Here is a 16037-nt window from a genome sequence, read left to right as displayed (position 1 = left end):
TTTTTGTACTGTACACAACTAAAGTTAATTGCACCATTTGGGATGATGCCCAGAAACTGAAGAAAAAAGCTGATCTCATCAAAGCCTTTTTTTGAATTACTACATAAGAAAAATAAACCTATTTTGTCATGTCAAACTTCACAGCCTGCATGAGGAACTTCAGCTGAAGCAGGTATGTCGCAGCAACACAGCATGAGGCAGGGCAGAGGAACCCAGGCAGGAGCTGTGCTCAGTGCCTGGCTGCTGGGAGCAGCCTGAGCTTGTCCCCAGGGGAGCAGGGGACAGCAGGCTCGGTGGGTGCAGCAGGTAAGTGGGTGCTAATTTCAGATTTAGCTCACGGCTGCGTCCATGCTGCTGCACAGATGTCAGCTAAGGAACAAATTGGTGAGTGACTCGAGCTGGTGTCACCACCACAAGGGCAGTCACTTGCACAAGCTGCTCCTGCTCTCCCAAGCCACCAGCTGACCCTCGAGGTATTTAGTTTGTAAGGTATTTAGTTTGTACAATCGTGATTCCAACGAATAAAGCTCTCAAGCACCTCCCCACGAGCTGCATACACATGGCTCCTCACATACAGCCCAGAAGGGCTACTGAAAACCCAGTCCCAAATGCACTGGGAGCTATTTCTGTGACAACCTGAGGGGTTAGGGAATTTCCCTGCCTACTGCAGAAGAAATACCGCAGCACTTGAGTGAGATACCTCCGGCTGCCTCTTCTCTTAAGGCAGCTCTGCTGGAGATGGGGCTGTATTCTCACCTGGGTTCAACTGCCAGCCTTTCTACAAAAGCCAAACCCCCACAGGCTTCGCTTCACTCGCGGTTTGCTCATATTCCAGCAAGTTCTCTAGGCATGAGCTAGATCAAAACCCACTCAGTCATTCTTGCAGTTTTGGACATTGATCATGATTAACTGAAGAACACTTGAAATTTTGCCAGCACCCGGTGGCACAGCACATCATCAAAACTCGGGCATCCTACCTTCACCCAGCTTTATTTCCACACTCCACGTGGCTGAGCTGAAAAATCCTTTGGGAGTGTGGAGGTTTCACTATTTTACACAGGGGAGGGGAAGAAGGGGAGACCAACATCAAGTTGAAGGCCTGGTGCTGAGCTTGCTGCAGATATAAATCGAGTTATGCATTTCCAGTCCAGCTGCCTTCTTCAGAGGCTGCAAAATCACAGCACGTGGCAGCCCATACAATTCCTTCCCAGTCACCTCTTGGTCAGAGGTGCTGCTTCATCCAATAAATAGATATATGTTACCAGAGAGGTATATTCCCAAATTGCAGTACGCACATATATGAGCACGGGAAAGAAAATAGAGATAGTATTAAAAAGATCCTTGACTACACAGTACTAGACAAACACACACTCCTTATAAGAGATTTTCTCTTATAAGTTACTAGGAAAAAGACAAAAACAAGCAGGATGCAAAGGAAAAAAATAATCAAGACAACCTTTGCAGAGAAGAACAGAATGGGAAAGAGAAAGCCAGGTCAGAGAAAGCCATCCAACTACTGAACAAGCTGGCTGGTAGTATTCTCCCTGGCCCTGCCTGTTAAACGAGTATTGTTGATCTAGTGAAAAGATGGGAGAGGTTGGGTGAGTCACTGGTGTGATACATCTCAACTCAGGCAATATGCATCTCTTCCCCCTTCCCAAACAGGGCTCATCACCCAGCGCTGGAGGCAGCACACGGCTCTCTGGGAAGCACGACAGCAGCGACTCCTTTGAGGGACAAGCTTTTGCAGAACATTGCCCAATGTGGTTAGGAGTCTTCCTAAGCCATGCGCACACCTCCAGATTGGGCAAGTTGGGTTGCAAAGATGTAAACTGCATTTTACTGCAGGTTGAGGAGGCACCCACATCGAGCAGATGGACTTGCTGCTGTTCAGAGAGACGGCTTTCCCCCACGCACCCGAGGCCACAGCATTTCTGAGGCCCTGGAGCTCAGCTCCAGAATTAGGCAAGGTCATCGAGTGGCAGTTCTGACTGGGCAGGTATTTCTAGCCATACACACACGGCCACTGGCTGACCCACCGTCTTCAAGGGCACACATCCAGGGGGCTCCAACTTGCAGACATAGCTGCACAAGCAGGCGTCAGGCTCATCGGCAGAAGCTGGTGACCTCCTGACCACCACCACACCCCAGATCCTAACACAACCAGCTTCTTGGGACACTGCTGTCGGAGGTGTCATTGTAAGCTCTCCTCTTCCTGGTCTAACTTTATTTTTCTCAGGGAACAGAGCTTGGCCCAAAAGCCTTACACTGGGAACAGTTTTCCATGTGAAAGGCATGGGAAAGGGGTGTGGGTGCACACGCACAGGCTGAGGGGTGCTGCACTGGAGCCTGTGCCCCAGCTGGTGCGTGTTCTCATTCTACTGAGCACTGCGCAGAGGAAATAAAGGCAGATTTCTAGCTCTTTTATGACTTCCTTTTATTGTGCTGCTCATCAGCTTTTCTGGCTCTGCTGGCAACAGTGCCAAACAGCTTGTAAACATCGGTTTTAATTTCATTTTCTCCACCCTCAAGCAGTATCAGAGAAAAAAGTACCTAGAGTGCTGGGATGGTGACCACTCCACTACGGGGCCACCAGGAATTGCCCAGTGTTGGAGAAGGGAGCACACTAAACTGCTGCCAGATTCCTTTTGGCTTAGAGCAAAGCAAAACATGCACAGCAGGGAAGAAGGGGTGGGGAAAGAAGGAGTGGTACCAGGAAACATTTGGGGGGAAATTCCTACACCTAGTTTCTTACAAACTAACAGTAATGTCTGAGGTAGTCTAAAGAAATCAGTGGGCATCAATACACGGCCTTTCTGCTTGCAAACCTACCTTTCCTCACGTTCCCTTTTTTGTTTACGAGCATGACGGTCCATCACGCTAGTTTTAGTCCTTGTCTTCTTCCAGGAGTAGTAAAATTTCACCAGGCTGGCTATTGATTTGTCAGGAAGCTGTAAATTAAACATGTATCCTTTTATACGCTTATATGTAAAGTAACCCCAGGAGTTCACCCACAATTGGTTTGGTTTTTGTCAAGGAACTTCTGATTCTCTACTTTGGATTCTCTGAAAATTTCAAGCAAGGCAGTTCTGAAGCCCTTCAAAAAAAAGAAAGAGAGAAAAGAAATCTGTGGGGGACTGTTTCAGGTTAATGCCTACCATTTGGGACAACAAAATCTATAAAGAGCATCTCAGCAAGCCTCCACTGACCAGCCAGGTAGCTGGTTCCCTTCAGAAAAGAGGAACATTGCAAGAACAAATCCAAAATGGATCCTTGAAAGTGAGCAAACAGTTTTAAAAGCCAACACAAGCATGTGTAAGCAAATGTAGGAATTGCTGAATTACAGGCTACATCCCAAACGTATCTTTGATGTCAGGTTAAAAAGGCCCATTCACACCATTCACATGATGAAATCTATTCAGGTCTCAACAAAAGATACTTTCAAAAGGTGAAACATCATTGTATGGTTAACTGAGGATATCGGAAAACCACAAGTCAGATTTTTTTTGTCCTCTTACACTAACTATGATGCCCTGTAGCTACAAGAATAAAGTCTGCCTCAGGAAAGAGTAAAGCTACACTAAGCCTAGCTCTCTACTTCTGAAGTGTTCAGCATGCATATTCTTACACAGGACTTCTACGAGGTGAAAGACCAGCCTTTCGCTGAATGAAATGTGTTTTAGATAGAAGTCTGATTCAGCTGGGAGGGCAGGATGGCTGGGGAGGAAAACAAAACTGAGCATCAGCCAGACCTCGCTTACTAAGGTACTAGAGGTGAAGTCTTCACTTGCAATTAGCTGGTTGGCAGACTGCAGACTGACCTCAGGTCCTGCTGATGGATCCCACCACAACTACCAGGCTGGTCCACAATGGCACACAGGCACAAATCCACCTGCTCCAGCAGAACACGTGCTGTGCCCCCTCGGTGAGCTGCTTTGGGGTCATGTTGCCAGCAGCCACGCAGCAGGCTGCTACGTTGGGATTACCGAGTTCCACAGAACAAACTCAGGGACAAGGCTGGTTGTGACAAACATCAGCTTGGCTACAAGCACACACTACGAGTGCCAAAACATCAGCATCAGCTCCGGTAAATAACGCAACTCACTTCTCATTCCTGCCTTCAGTGACTTTCCCTCTGTTCCAAGCCGCAATGGTGCTATTGGGCCAACAGATAGAAACTAACAGCTAACACGCTCCCCAATTCCTGTCCCCTACTAAACACAAAGCTTCGTGCCATTTAATTCCTTCCATGCAGGATGGCTTTTCTGGGAGCAACAGCAAAAAAGAAAAATCATTACCCAGGAACAGCGTATGAGCTTGGCTTCCCTCCCTGTATGGGTATGCACTTCACTCGGGGACAGAGTCACGTTTCTGCACATAAACTGAAGGGTGATTTTTTATTTATTTTTATTATTTTTTGCTTTGTTGGTTAACCAAGCAGCAGGAAGATCTTTACATTCCTCTTTTTTTTTTTTTTTTTTCTCCCCTCACCAGGATATTCCCTCCCTCCATGTAAGATGAGAGGAATAAAGAAGAAAAGTGTTTCACCCTTCAGGAGTCCCCAGCTCTCCAGATTGTCTGTATGCCCATGGCATGTGGGCAGCCTTGTCACCTGAACCAAGGCAGCAGGAGCCCCCAGGACTGCAAGATCAAACGAACATCAGTGCAGGTGCATTCAAGGAAGACATGAGGAGAGCAAGCCTCTTCCTGCCACCTTTTTGAAAAGGGACCTTGCAGCTTTCCTTCATGCCTATGGAGCAGGTTGCCTTTCCCTTTTCAGCAGGATCAGGGACACAGACCTTCAGGTGTGCTTTAAAGAGGCTGAACAAACTGCAACTACATAGGCTTGCCTCAGGAAGTCACAACCATGGTTGAAGAAGAGCGAAGAACAAAGTCTGGTTCCCACCCAGGTGACAAACAAGTCAAAGAAAGACTCAAGATTTAATTAGTAAATAAACAAACATCTAACATCCCATCCTCTCCGTATTTCAAAAAGGATCTCTCATTACCTTTTGCTTGAAATCAGCGTTTTAACATCCTGCTCCCTTATCCCACACACACCCCAGTGATTCCCTTTCATGCAGAAGTCTACCCTTGAAGTTTTCAATCTTAGTTTTAAAAAGATTGCTAGCAATTGGAAGCAAAGGGCTGAATACTTGAAATGATATATAAACCTCCACCACAGCACCCACTGACAGTCCCAAATCACATTAAATACAGACTTCATACTCAAATAAAATGAATTCCTAAAAAGCAGGCTGCAAGAAAGGAAATCAGCTTTGCACAGAGATAATCTTTACTCGGTGTGTGGGTGGGCACGTGTGCACAGACCATGCCTGAACTCCAGCTGAGACAAACACTACCATGGCACATAGGGGACCGAAAACCATAATTTCCAGCCAATAAAAATTGCACAGTCAAAGTTTATCCTGAGCCTGGTAAAGCACTTCAGGAAGACGCTTCTGCAGAGGCTCCAGAAGCAATGTTGTTTTTATCTAGTCACGGCATTATTTTTCCTCCGACATCCCCTTTGGCCCATTTTCTCTCAAAAGCATTAGAGCAGTTCACCACAATCAGCACAGGAGATTGTCCAACTGCCTGTTCTGCTTTTTCACTCCTCTGACACCACTTACCATCTGCTGGATCCTGTGAAAGGTTTTCCCATGGAAACTGAAGGCCTGTTCAAACAAGACCTTGTCTTCCACCGTCCACTCATCTGGGAATGGAGTAAAGTTTGGCAGATCTGCCAGAGACTTCTCGATGTTGTGCTTGTGCCAAAACAGCATCCCGAGAGCCTAGAAACAACAAGGACACCGCAGGGACAACTGTAATCACAAGTTGTATTATTATATGCATGCAAAGGGAGAGCCACAGCATTTTTCTCAGGGAACACGTTGACCATCGTTTTTAATTCTCTGCTCCATCAGACACTTCTGTGTGCCAGAAACCCGCAGTCTGCCCCACACCCTGCCAGGTTTTGAGGAACTACTGAAATTCACACAAACCATGGAGGTAGCAAAGTAAGAAGGGAGTACCAACAGAGAAAGGGGAGAAGAAAATCAAAGAGGTGATTCCTACTTCACTAATCGTGATCTGCACAGGCCAGCTAAGCAGAGCCTTGGGAAGGCTACCTACAAACCAGGCTGGACTTTAGCACTGACCAGAAGTTCCCTGACCTCCCATGGCTTCCCGTGCAGTCAGGAGGATGGTTTAGTTGCCTGGGGTTCCCTTTGGGTGTTTAGGGGCTTTTTTTGAGGGGGAGGGCAAGAAAGGGCGAGAAGGCGGGGGAAGAACGAGGAGAAGGAAGGGGCAAAGGGTGCATGCAGCTCTGACTTGCTGCCGAGACATCCCCAGGCCAAAAGGAGGAACAAACCTCCCTCGTTTTAGGGGCTGCTCATTTGTTCCCCTCAACTACATCTCGTTTCGCTGTGGCAGCCTCCGGCACCTGCAAACGGCCCTCCTCCCGCCTGCCCCGGCGCTCCTGACAGCCGCCCCTGTCCCGAGGGTGAGGTGTGATCACACGTCGCTACATCTGGCATGCCAGTGACCACCGCGAGTCATTTTAGGAAGGCCTGACTCCGCAGAGCTAGAAACCAGCCTTTCACAAGAGCTGCGAAGTGAAAACAGCACCTAACATGCTGAGTAAAACATCAGAGGAACCCGCTCAGCGTATGCAAACTCGGTTTGGGTTTCGCAGCCTCGGTTACCCTCGTCTAGTAGTTTCATCCTGTCCACTCAGAGCTACAAAATCCCTCTGAGCCTGGGGGTTCCCCACCGTGCTTCGCTATGCAAAAAAGCAGTTCCTCTTGGTGTTCTTGCTTCACGGAGATCTGCACGGGGCCGGACCGCAGGCCTTATCTTATCTTATCTTGCCCTGACCCTGCTGGCCTTGCAGTGCCACCTAAGCACCCCTCTGCCCCGGTTCAGGAGTCCCTTTGCCAAGACACAGGACAAGAAGGGCTTGGGCACGGCCCAGTCACCAGAGGTGGCCCAGAAGCCACACACCCAGTTATCTCCATCCACCTTGAAAAGTGTGAAGCTAAAGAAACTATTCTGCAGTCTTGAAGGACCGAACTTTCTTTCCTATCATCCCTCCTAGCTTCAGATAAGTGCTATACCAAATGTCCGTGTGCAAAAGCAAGGGGAAGACGTGGAGGGAGCCATTTTGGTGCTAAACACTGCTACAGCAGGGCCAAGGGGAGAGCTACTTCCACAACGCAAAGGGTCAAAAAAAATTAAAAAGCTCTTCCTTATTGCTGTGAGAAAGCACCAGATCCATTTAAAAACAACCACCACCACCTAAGATGATGGCTAATTACAAACAGCTGACACCCCCAAAGCACCGAGAAGCTCTCACACACTCCTTCACCCCCACCGTGCCCACGGGGAGCTCTCTGCCCTGGTCCACACGCAGGCACACACCTTTGCCAGCCTTGTTTGTCCCCGGACACCTGACCCAGGCTGTCAGGCGAGCACAGCACGCAGCCAGCTCACTGTAGCGCTCCCAAAAGCCCGTAACCTCTACACCTCAGCCTGCTGCAGCTTGCCAACCCCAGCCCAAGCGGGTTTGCCCTGCCAGAGCCTGCCCTTTGCCTGTCTCGAGCTGGCGAGACTGAGGGGACTCCCCAGGGCACAGCCCCGAGCCCTCCAGCAGCAGAGCCAGCAGCGTGGTGCCAGGCCACCGGGGAGAAAGGACAGTGACACAGGAGCCATGCTGGCACGGGCACGGCCAGCTGGAGGGCTGGAGCATGGCCTGGCCAGCCTGCCAGACGGCTCACGGCTCGCATCCACAAGCCAGCACGTCCTCACTGCCATGGTATCAGGCACGGATGGCACAACAGGAGTCTGTGTTACAGCCATCAGCCAGAAAGCTGCACAGGAGACCGGCTGTCTGGGGGTGCACGTGTGGGAAAGGCCTGCAGCAGCCAGCAGAGCCAAATCCTGAAGGGGCCAAATCCTAAAGCTCGTCCTGCCTGGCTTCCAGGGGGACTGTACGGGCTCTTCCAAAGCTACCCAGCCAACAGAGACACTCATGGCACCTGCTGAAGAGAAAGTGTCCCTTGGTAATACAAGTCATGGTACAAGGCAGATCCTTTCCACTTATTTCCTGGAAGCACCTCACTTGGTAGTCTAGGAAATCCCAAAGGACCTGGGATGTGTTCATCTCCAGAGCACTACATGAGAGCGCTGGAGAAGAAGTGGAAAAGTTTTTAGAAGGAGGGACATTTTTAGCTCCCGTGCCCTGGTTTGGAGAGTCCCAAAACTTCTGTACCCAGAGGAGGGGTGGGCAGGGGGAAGGCAGATGGGGAGGAGGTGCTATGAGGAAAGGGTGGGAGGTATCTATTTCCAACACTAAAATGAACGCAAGGCTGCTAGCCAAATAAAGTTTTCCAAACTACAAGAATTCGGTTTGTTTAAAAGTCACAGGCTTCATTTTCATCACTCTTCTGGATCAGTCTACACTCTCCAAATATTTCTCCACTGAAATGACAAAATTGGCTTTTATTATCCTGAGCTTTTATTACTCTTTTAGCAAACATTACCCACAATTTCCAGTACTTGGATATACCTATCTCAGTTGAAGTGAGCCATCCAGGATTTCATCTGGATTTAAGCATGCAGCCTTTCAGTGCTTTTTTGTTCTTTTTATTGGCATTTTCTGCTCTTAGAAACTACAAATATTAACTCTGATCATCCTGAGTTTTCAGAAACTTTTGCTGGCTATTTCGATTTTAATGTTCATGTCCCACAAGAAGTCTTTCTGAGGATGAATATCAACCACTGAAAGCCTGACTCAAAGACAGCAGAATCATTTAAATAAACCCCCTGCCTGACCAAATCACAGACTTCTATGGTAATGGCTTCTGCCTGAACAAATTCATAAATTTTCAAGTTTTCTTAGAATCCCTTTGTAGAGATTACAGTATGTAATTTGCCAATACAGTAAGTCATAAGATTCCCCGCCTTACCTTTCCGGGCAAGTGCATAAGGAAACTCTGTAGAGAGTTCAGAAAAATTTCCCCAGTCACTACTCATCTCCCTAGGCAAGTGTTGAAATCGATGTTAGTTAATATATGGAAGATTAGTACACAATCCTAGACCGAGTGGAGTAAAGGAGAGGTCTGCCCCTTGAAACAGGATTTCAGTCCCTGAGCTGAAGGCAGTGGCTAACCTCAGGGACGGCTGGTGAAGTTGGTACTGCACAGACACCTAAGAGCTCACTTACAAATGGCAAAATCATCTGCAACACATTTTTAAGGTGTGTAGTCCTGGATATGGGTTTGTCTCAAAAGAACATGATGGTTCAATAGCTCATTAATAATCCAAGATATCCATGAAGCAGCTGTGGAGCAGTCAACTGGAAACCACAACACAAGCAGGCAGCAGCCCAAACACACGTCATTGGCCTTTTTAATGTTGTTTAGGGGTTCCGAAAGCGTTCAACAGGTGGTCACCTTAGAACGCTTAATACTTGTGGTCAAACTCTTCTAGAAACTATGATGTTTTTGTTTTCTTCTTTTGACTCTTTATGTAAAATTCAAGGTGAACTCTATAATCCCAGAGTATGGGTCACCATTAGGAACAGTCAGTTTGGGGAGAAGTAAACAGAAGAAAACAGAGAAAGAAAGAAAAAAAAGCACAAGGGGAAGATAAACTTGCGGACAGTCATTTAAGTCAAGTTTTAATACCTGCTGAAAACAACTTTTTAAATAAAGTAAGCATTCAAAGGATTGTTACCTGCTCCATATTGTATCCATGCTTCTCTTTAGCAATGGCAATGTATTCGTCCACTGAAAAACAAAGAGAAGACATAAGGGCATTTCATACAATTATCTCATTTCTTCTTCCCTTCCCAGGCTAAAACACAGTCCTGCAGCTCTGACTTCAGCCATGGTCTTTGTATCCTCCACACTGAACTCACATAAAGAGCTGCTGTTTCCAGCCAGTCAGGAAAGGAAGGAAACAAAAGAAAAACAGCCAAACTACTCCATATTGTCCTTAACAAGCTTAAACGATGCGTGATAACCAAGCCAGTTTCAATACTTCCGAAACACAGCATATAATATATCAAAACAGGTATTTTTGAGTTACAAGCACAAGCATTTCTCCCGTGATCTGCTCCCATTTACTCTCTGAAAGTTTTTCATATCTTCTTCTAGTATCAAGTTACCAACCTCGTTCTCCAGAACTGCAGAGATATGAGTCCCAACTCTTTTTTTTTTTTCTTTTAACCCCCCGCCCCAAAGCAGCTGTTTTCTTAAGAACAGAACACCCCAAAGACAACCCTTACCCTTCCAATACTGCCAGAATCCTAGCGTTACACAATCACTGCAGCTATCTTGGCAAATTTTTCGGTCCCTGTGCCTCAGCAATTCTCATCTCGGACCAAACCCCACCTCTACATACCAGGCCCCTGTGAGTTTTTTAACCTTTATAACATGAAAATGCCCTGTGGAGTTGCATTTTGTACAGACAAAACTAAATCCCAAATGTTTCTCCCAGTAGGAGTGACTGAGCTCACACGACATCCAACTGCAACTGGAGCTAAGGCAGCATCCAGCGCTGTTCTTCCAAAACCTGTGTCCTTGCACTTGGCCATCATTGGATATGCCATAATGATAAAACCCTTGAAAAATAAGCTAAAAGTGAGCCTCCCACTTCACTTGACAGAGCAGAGGATGCTGGAAGCATTGGTTGTTTGTAGGATTTCTGATGTGCAAAGCACCGGGAAGGCTTCGAAGAGGTGCACGTGGCCCAAGTTCTCACTGGTGTACAAACATTGAACTTCCAGACGAGTCATTAGCAATAAGCTCAAATTCATTCTCCCTTCTTTTTCTGCACACGAGGGGAGGGACGCAACCAAATTCCTGTGCTGAGCATCCAACAATGACGTGGAGAGCACACACAGCAACTAAGGAAGGAAACGGTCCTGCGAGCACTGCAGCTGAGGAAGCCACATTTCCCACGGTTTGTGCCTCATGATTAACTTCAGCTCCCACACGTGCTGCTCCCATGCCTTTTGCTCCATGAGAACCTGCCGTGACTCCCTGCTGTCTAACAGCAGGGCATTTCTTAAAGCCTCCTCCTCATGCCAGGACACTCCTCGATTCTGTCTTCAACTGAGAAAACTGAGCAGTGAGCTCAGAAGTTATTGGGCAAAACAGAGAGGACAGATCAGAAAAGACACAGCAGCAGAGCACCAGCCTCTTGTTTTCAGCTTGTCAGCACTAGAAACAAATGAAATTCAGGTGAAGCAGACAGCCCGTCTTACTAGGCAACATGGCATTTGATACCGATGCCCAGCCTTGATTTGGCAAGATGCACTAACTCATTTTCACACTTTTTTTTTTTTTTGCAACACCTTTATTTTGTTAAATGCCATGGAGAAGCCTGTGACAACACTGACACAGCCGCATGTCATGGCAGGAGAAGAGCACGATGCACGTCAGCGAGGACACCCCATGGAGTTCTTGCTCTCCCCACCCACCTGCAGACAAGGGGCACTCCCAAAGGCTGACGAGCCTGGTTGTTGGACCACACTCGGGATGGGTTCACTAGGTTTTATTGGCCCTCTGAGGAAAGGTGTAGCCGCAGACACTCGGTTACAGCCCCGCAGCAAATGTGCATCTGTCTCTCCAAGTCTGCAAGTTGGTTCTCAGGACGGTGCTGGACTGGGATAAAAACCCTCCCTGCTTGCTGACAGCCTTTTCTAGTGTTATACAAACATCACAGAAGAGTTGCACAGCCAGTGGAGGTGACAGGATGGTGATAGAGGCTTCTCAGGCTGAAATTGCTGCATTGCTGAATCGAACATCCTGATGGTTTCAGCAGGGTAGGAACCTCTGAAACCAGCCTTGCCACAGGAAGACAGAAAAGGTCACAGAACCACAGCCCGAGGAGATAACAGCATCCAGGAGGACCACGTGGGGACAGCAAAGGGAACCGCCTCTTCACACACCATCCTTCCCTCCACCCACGGAACGAGGAATGGAAGGGCAGAAGGATGTGGGCAGATGTGCAATTTCAGATGCTCCCAGACTTCATAAGCACACCAAAAGCAGAGGCTGCCAGGAAATCCTAAGTATGGCATTTCCCAGTACTTCAGTTAAGTGCTCTTGGCTTCCTCAGGACAGGTATTCCACATGCAGCGTGCTACATTTTGTCTACGGGGGAGGTGAAGGAAGGGAGGAGGGAAAGGAGTTGAATTCTCTGAAGTCCAAGGCTGAATCAAGCCCCTGAATGCCAAGTACTGCTGCATTAACCAGCTCGCTTCACTGGAGAAAAAGCTACGGGTCCTGATTTGACTTCAGCATCTTATCCTTTAATACATACAGAGACGAGATGAGGTCATTCTGCTCTCCAGCATATTACATTTCTTGTGCCAGACACCACAGGCAATGAAAGCATTCTTCTCCCCTCCCTTGCTCCTCACCCCTAAAAATCATTACAGCCTTTTCTCTCCTAATCCCAAGATCCTAAGAACATTTGCAAGGATCCCCCACACCAGTGGGATTTTTCTTGAATTAAGTCAGAACACCACAGTGTCTGCTAGCAGCAGTCTGCACCGTGAAAGGGGACAGGATGCCTTCCTTGGCATGGTGGGGACGTAACACCTCTGTGCTGTACCTCGCTGCTGCAAAGAGAGAAGAAAAGAGACAACAAGGCAGCACACCAACCACGAGCAAAGGAGAGCTCTTCCTATCCCCTAGGAGTGTTTGCAGAAGAAAGGACAAGGAGTCCGGCGCTGTGCTCCTGCACGCAGGCAGGGAACAAGCTGACCTGGCTCACTGCGCCTGTCGCTTCTTGGCTAGCTGTGGCTCACTCTGGTGCTTGCACCATCAGAGAGGTCTGGCCGTGTCTCCAGCACTCCCTTCTTTTTACCATCCCCCTCTGCACGAACCAAGCAAGGAAGAGCAGGGCACCGGCTGAGTCACAGGCTCCCTTTCGCCTCCCATACCAGCAGAGCCTGGAATTGCCACCAGCTTCATGCTTCGCATGCCAGCCCAGAGCAATAAGCGCTCTCTTCCACCCCTGCCTTCCCCCACGTGCTTCCAGCGAGCCCAGGGCAGCGGGCACGTGAAATCCTGCCTTTCAGCAGCACTCAGCCACGCTCGGCGTGCAAGCAGCGATCTGTGCAGGCAGCAGGAGCCCGGGGCAGAGCCCTGCTTACACCAGACAAACTTGCCAGCCCAGCAGCCCCGGCACAAGCCGTGCCACCACAACTGCAGCCGAGCAGGGGAGATGGGGACACCCTCCCCTCCCCTCACACCCAGCCCGGTGCTGGAAGCATTTCTGCACAGAGCGGGCCAGAACGACAGCACTTGGGCAGAGATGGGTGTCTGTGTGACACAGGAGATGCTCGGCTCCTCTGGAGGCTCTTGTTGCTACTAGAAACCAGATGCGGGAGGAGGGACAGAGCAGAAGCACACACTGGTTTGTTTCTTTACCAGTTGGGCTACGTTTCTTCCCTTGTATGTGTTTTAGCTGCGTGGGGAAGAGCACGACCCCACGCACAGCCCCTGCCCAGAGTGGAGGGAGCACCCAGAGAGCTGCTTCCTACAGGCAGGCATGTGCAGGAAGGCAGGGGGATAAAGGTGGGCACACGAAGGGAACAGAGCCACGCACACATCCTCACCAGCAAAGAGGAGCACGGGGTGCTCAGATGCTTTCAAAAAGCACCTCTCTCTAACACAGGGAGGGAGACCTACAAAAAGATGACCAAAGGACCCCGAGCGCAGCATTAACGCAGAGAAGGGAGATGTAGGGGAACGAGAAAGGGAGCAAAGTGCTTCTCCTCCACCATCTAGAAAGAGGAGTTTCTGCCCAAAATGGTGCCCTCAGCCCCCTGAACATCGCGGTCTTGTTTCCAGCTGTCTCTCTCTCTCAGCCTTTCCTTCTGCTAGCTGCCTTTCCGCAAGAATTCCTCACTAGAGGCTAAGGGAAGGGGACCCTCTTGGCTGACACAAGCAAACAACTGCATTGCTGATTTTCAGTCCCGCATCCTCGAGCCGTGAATTCAGAGATGTAAAACAGGAGCATTAATTTTGGGCTGGGGGGTGGGAGAGCTCCGAGGAGAGAGACGCCTGAAAGTGATGCCTCCCCTCCTCAGCACTTGAGCAGATGAAACGCTCTCTCCAAGTGGGTCTTTGGGGAGAACTCCCCCCACACCCAGCCCCAGCTTGCTTCTTACAGACCCCACAAGTGTCGTGTTGTGCCTGGTGGACTCAGTGACCCCGAGGAGGGTTTGCAGCAGAGGCGGGAGCGCTAAAGCCCAGGGAACGCACCAGGAATGCAGAGGTAGAGCTGTTGCTGCAACCTCAGTTCACCCCTATTACTGGGGTACTGCAGGAGCTCTGAACACTTTGCATATTACGTGATGCAATACCCTGACAGAACAGGGTGAAATAAGGACAAAAGCAGCAGCCTTCACAGCCTCGGTAATGTGCTTCACGGGGTCTGATCAATGCTGGAACCTGTGAGGGATTTCGGATGCGGCTCTCCATCTCCCCCTCCTCTCCCCCTCCTTTCGGAACAGAAGAAGTCGAGACCCAGAACAAATCAATCTGATATAAAGAAAATAAGGAGCAGGGATTAGACACATACATGTGAAATCCTTCCAATTGTCAAAACACTTGTGACAGTAGACAAACAACTCGCCACAGTTTCTACCTCGGTGTAGAAATGAGCAGCTGCATTGCCGTCCCGCCGCCTCGGTGGAACAATCCTGCCACCTCGTGGCCCCAGCACAGGAGAGGAAGGCAGGAGAAGAGCCGAGCTCAAACAAAGCCGCTCGCTCAAGTGAGCAGCAACAGGAGGCAGTGGGGAGCAGGCAGAGCCCAAAACGAGATGGGCCTGACCACTTTTTCTGGGCGGAATTGGGTATAAAAGCAAACAAAACCCATCTGCTTAAGAGGCTGTTAGTTTTTCCAAGGCATATTTCCTCTCCTTGGCAAGAGGAGCAGGAGAGGGACGGAGAGCCAGGGCACAGCCATGCTTTAGGCCCCTTGCTGCACTCACCTGGGCAGGTAGGTGGCCTCCTTTCAGACTGCTTCTAGGAAGAGAGAGCACTGCAGCAACACAAAGGCCACTTCAACACTTCACAAATGAAAGGCATGAAAAGATTTGGGCCTTAACTCCGCTTATACCTGCTGTATCTACAGCAGGTGAGGCAAAAGCCTGGATGCAACTTCAAGGCAAAGAAAAACTGACCTCAGCTGGGGAAGTCACCACGAACAGGAGCAGCAGGGGCAGGGTACCTCGAGCCAAGTGACCACACAGTAGGTCTCAGCCCCCACCCACTCACCTCCCCATGGCTCAGATCCACTTGACCATCACCTCATGTCCTTCAGCAGCAGGGCCAGGGTGAGCATCCCTCACCCCAGGCACCCTGAGAAAGGCCAGGTCTGAATGGCCCAGCCAGAAGTGGGACGTGTTCCTTACCCCAGCACAGCACGAGGGCAGGGATGAGCAGGCAGGCACAGGCACGGCTGGATGGAAACCAGCAGCGATGTGGGAAGTCGCTCCCAGCCACACCTGGAGCCAGGGAGCTGCAGCCTCAGGTGGCAGGCCGAAGGGATGCAGTGGAGTGCCCTGCTGCTGAGATCTGACCCCTGCAAGCAGCCCTTGTGCCTGCTGACAGTTTTATTTCTCAAAGGGAAACACACTCATGCTAGCAAAGAAAAGCAGCTATTTCCCATCTCTCTTTCTTAATCCTCCTCTTTACTTTGCCGGCATCTAAAGCTAAGCCCAAAGCTGGAGCTCCAGTGATGGTTCAAGACCTGACCCACCTGCCTTCAGATTGTGCTGCAGCAGCAAGAAAGCTGTACCGCAGCCATGGGGGCACTCACACCCCCAGCACGGCTTTGGAAGCTCGTCAGAACCCTTTAAAGCTGTTTTCCAGGGAAGGCCTTTTGCTAGGATGCACGTTGCCCTTAAAGCTTTTACCAACACAGGCTGGTTCCTGAAGTTGCACCCTCAGCTGGTGGCAGCACATCAGGAGGGTGGATACCCACCATAAGGATGCACACGGAGCACTC

General features: G+C 49.4%; 1 protein-coding gene across 1 annotated transcript in view; it reads right to left on the bottom strand.

The window, feature by feature from the left end:
• The window catches only part of RCOR1 (REST corepressor 1), an 80789-nt gene that overhangs the window by 14454 nt on the left and 50298 nt on the right, over positions 1–16037 (bottom strand). Inside the window, 3 exon segments of the mRNA XM_084288332.1 lie at positions 2833–2951; positions 5634–5795; positions 9739–9791. Coding sequence (XP_084144458.1) covers positions 2833–2951; positions 5634–5795; positions 9739–9791 — 334 coding nt within the window.

The sequence above is a fragment of the Netta rufina genome (genome assembly GCF_964035555.1).
Source record: "Netta rufina genome assembly, chromosome: 5".
Taxonomy (NCBI): domain Eukaryota; kingdom Metazoa; phylum Chordata; class Aves; order Anseriformes; family Anatidae; genus Netta; species Netta rufina.
Note: the sequence above shows the minus strand (reverse complement) of the source record. Positions and strands in the feature narration are given on the sequence as shown.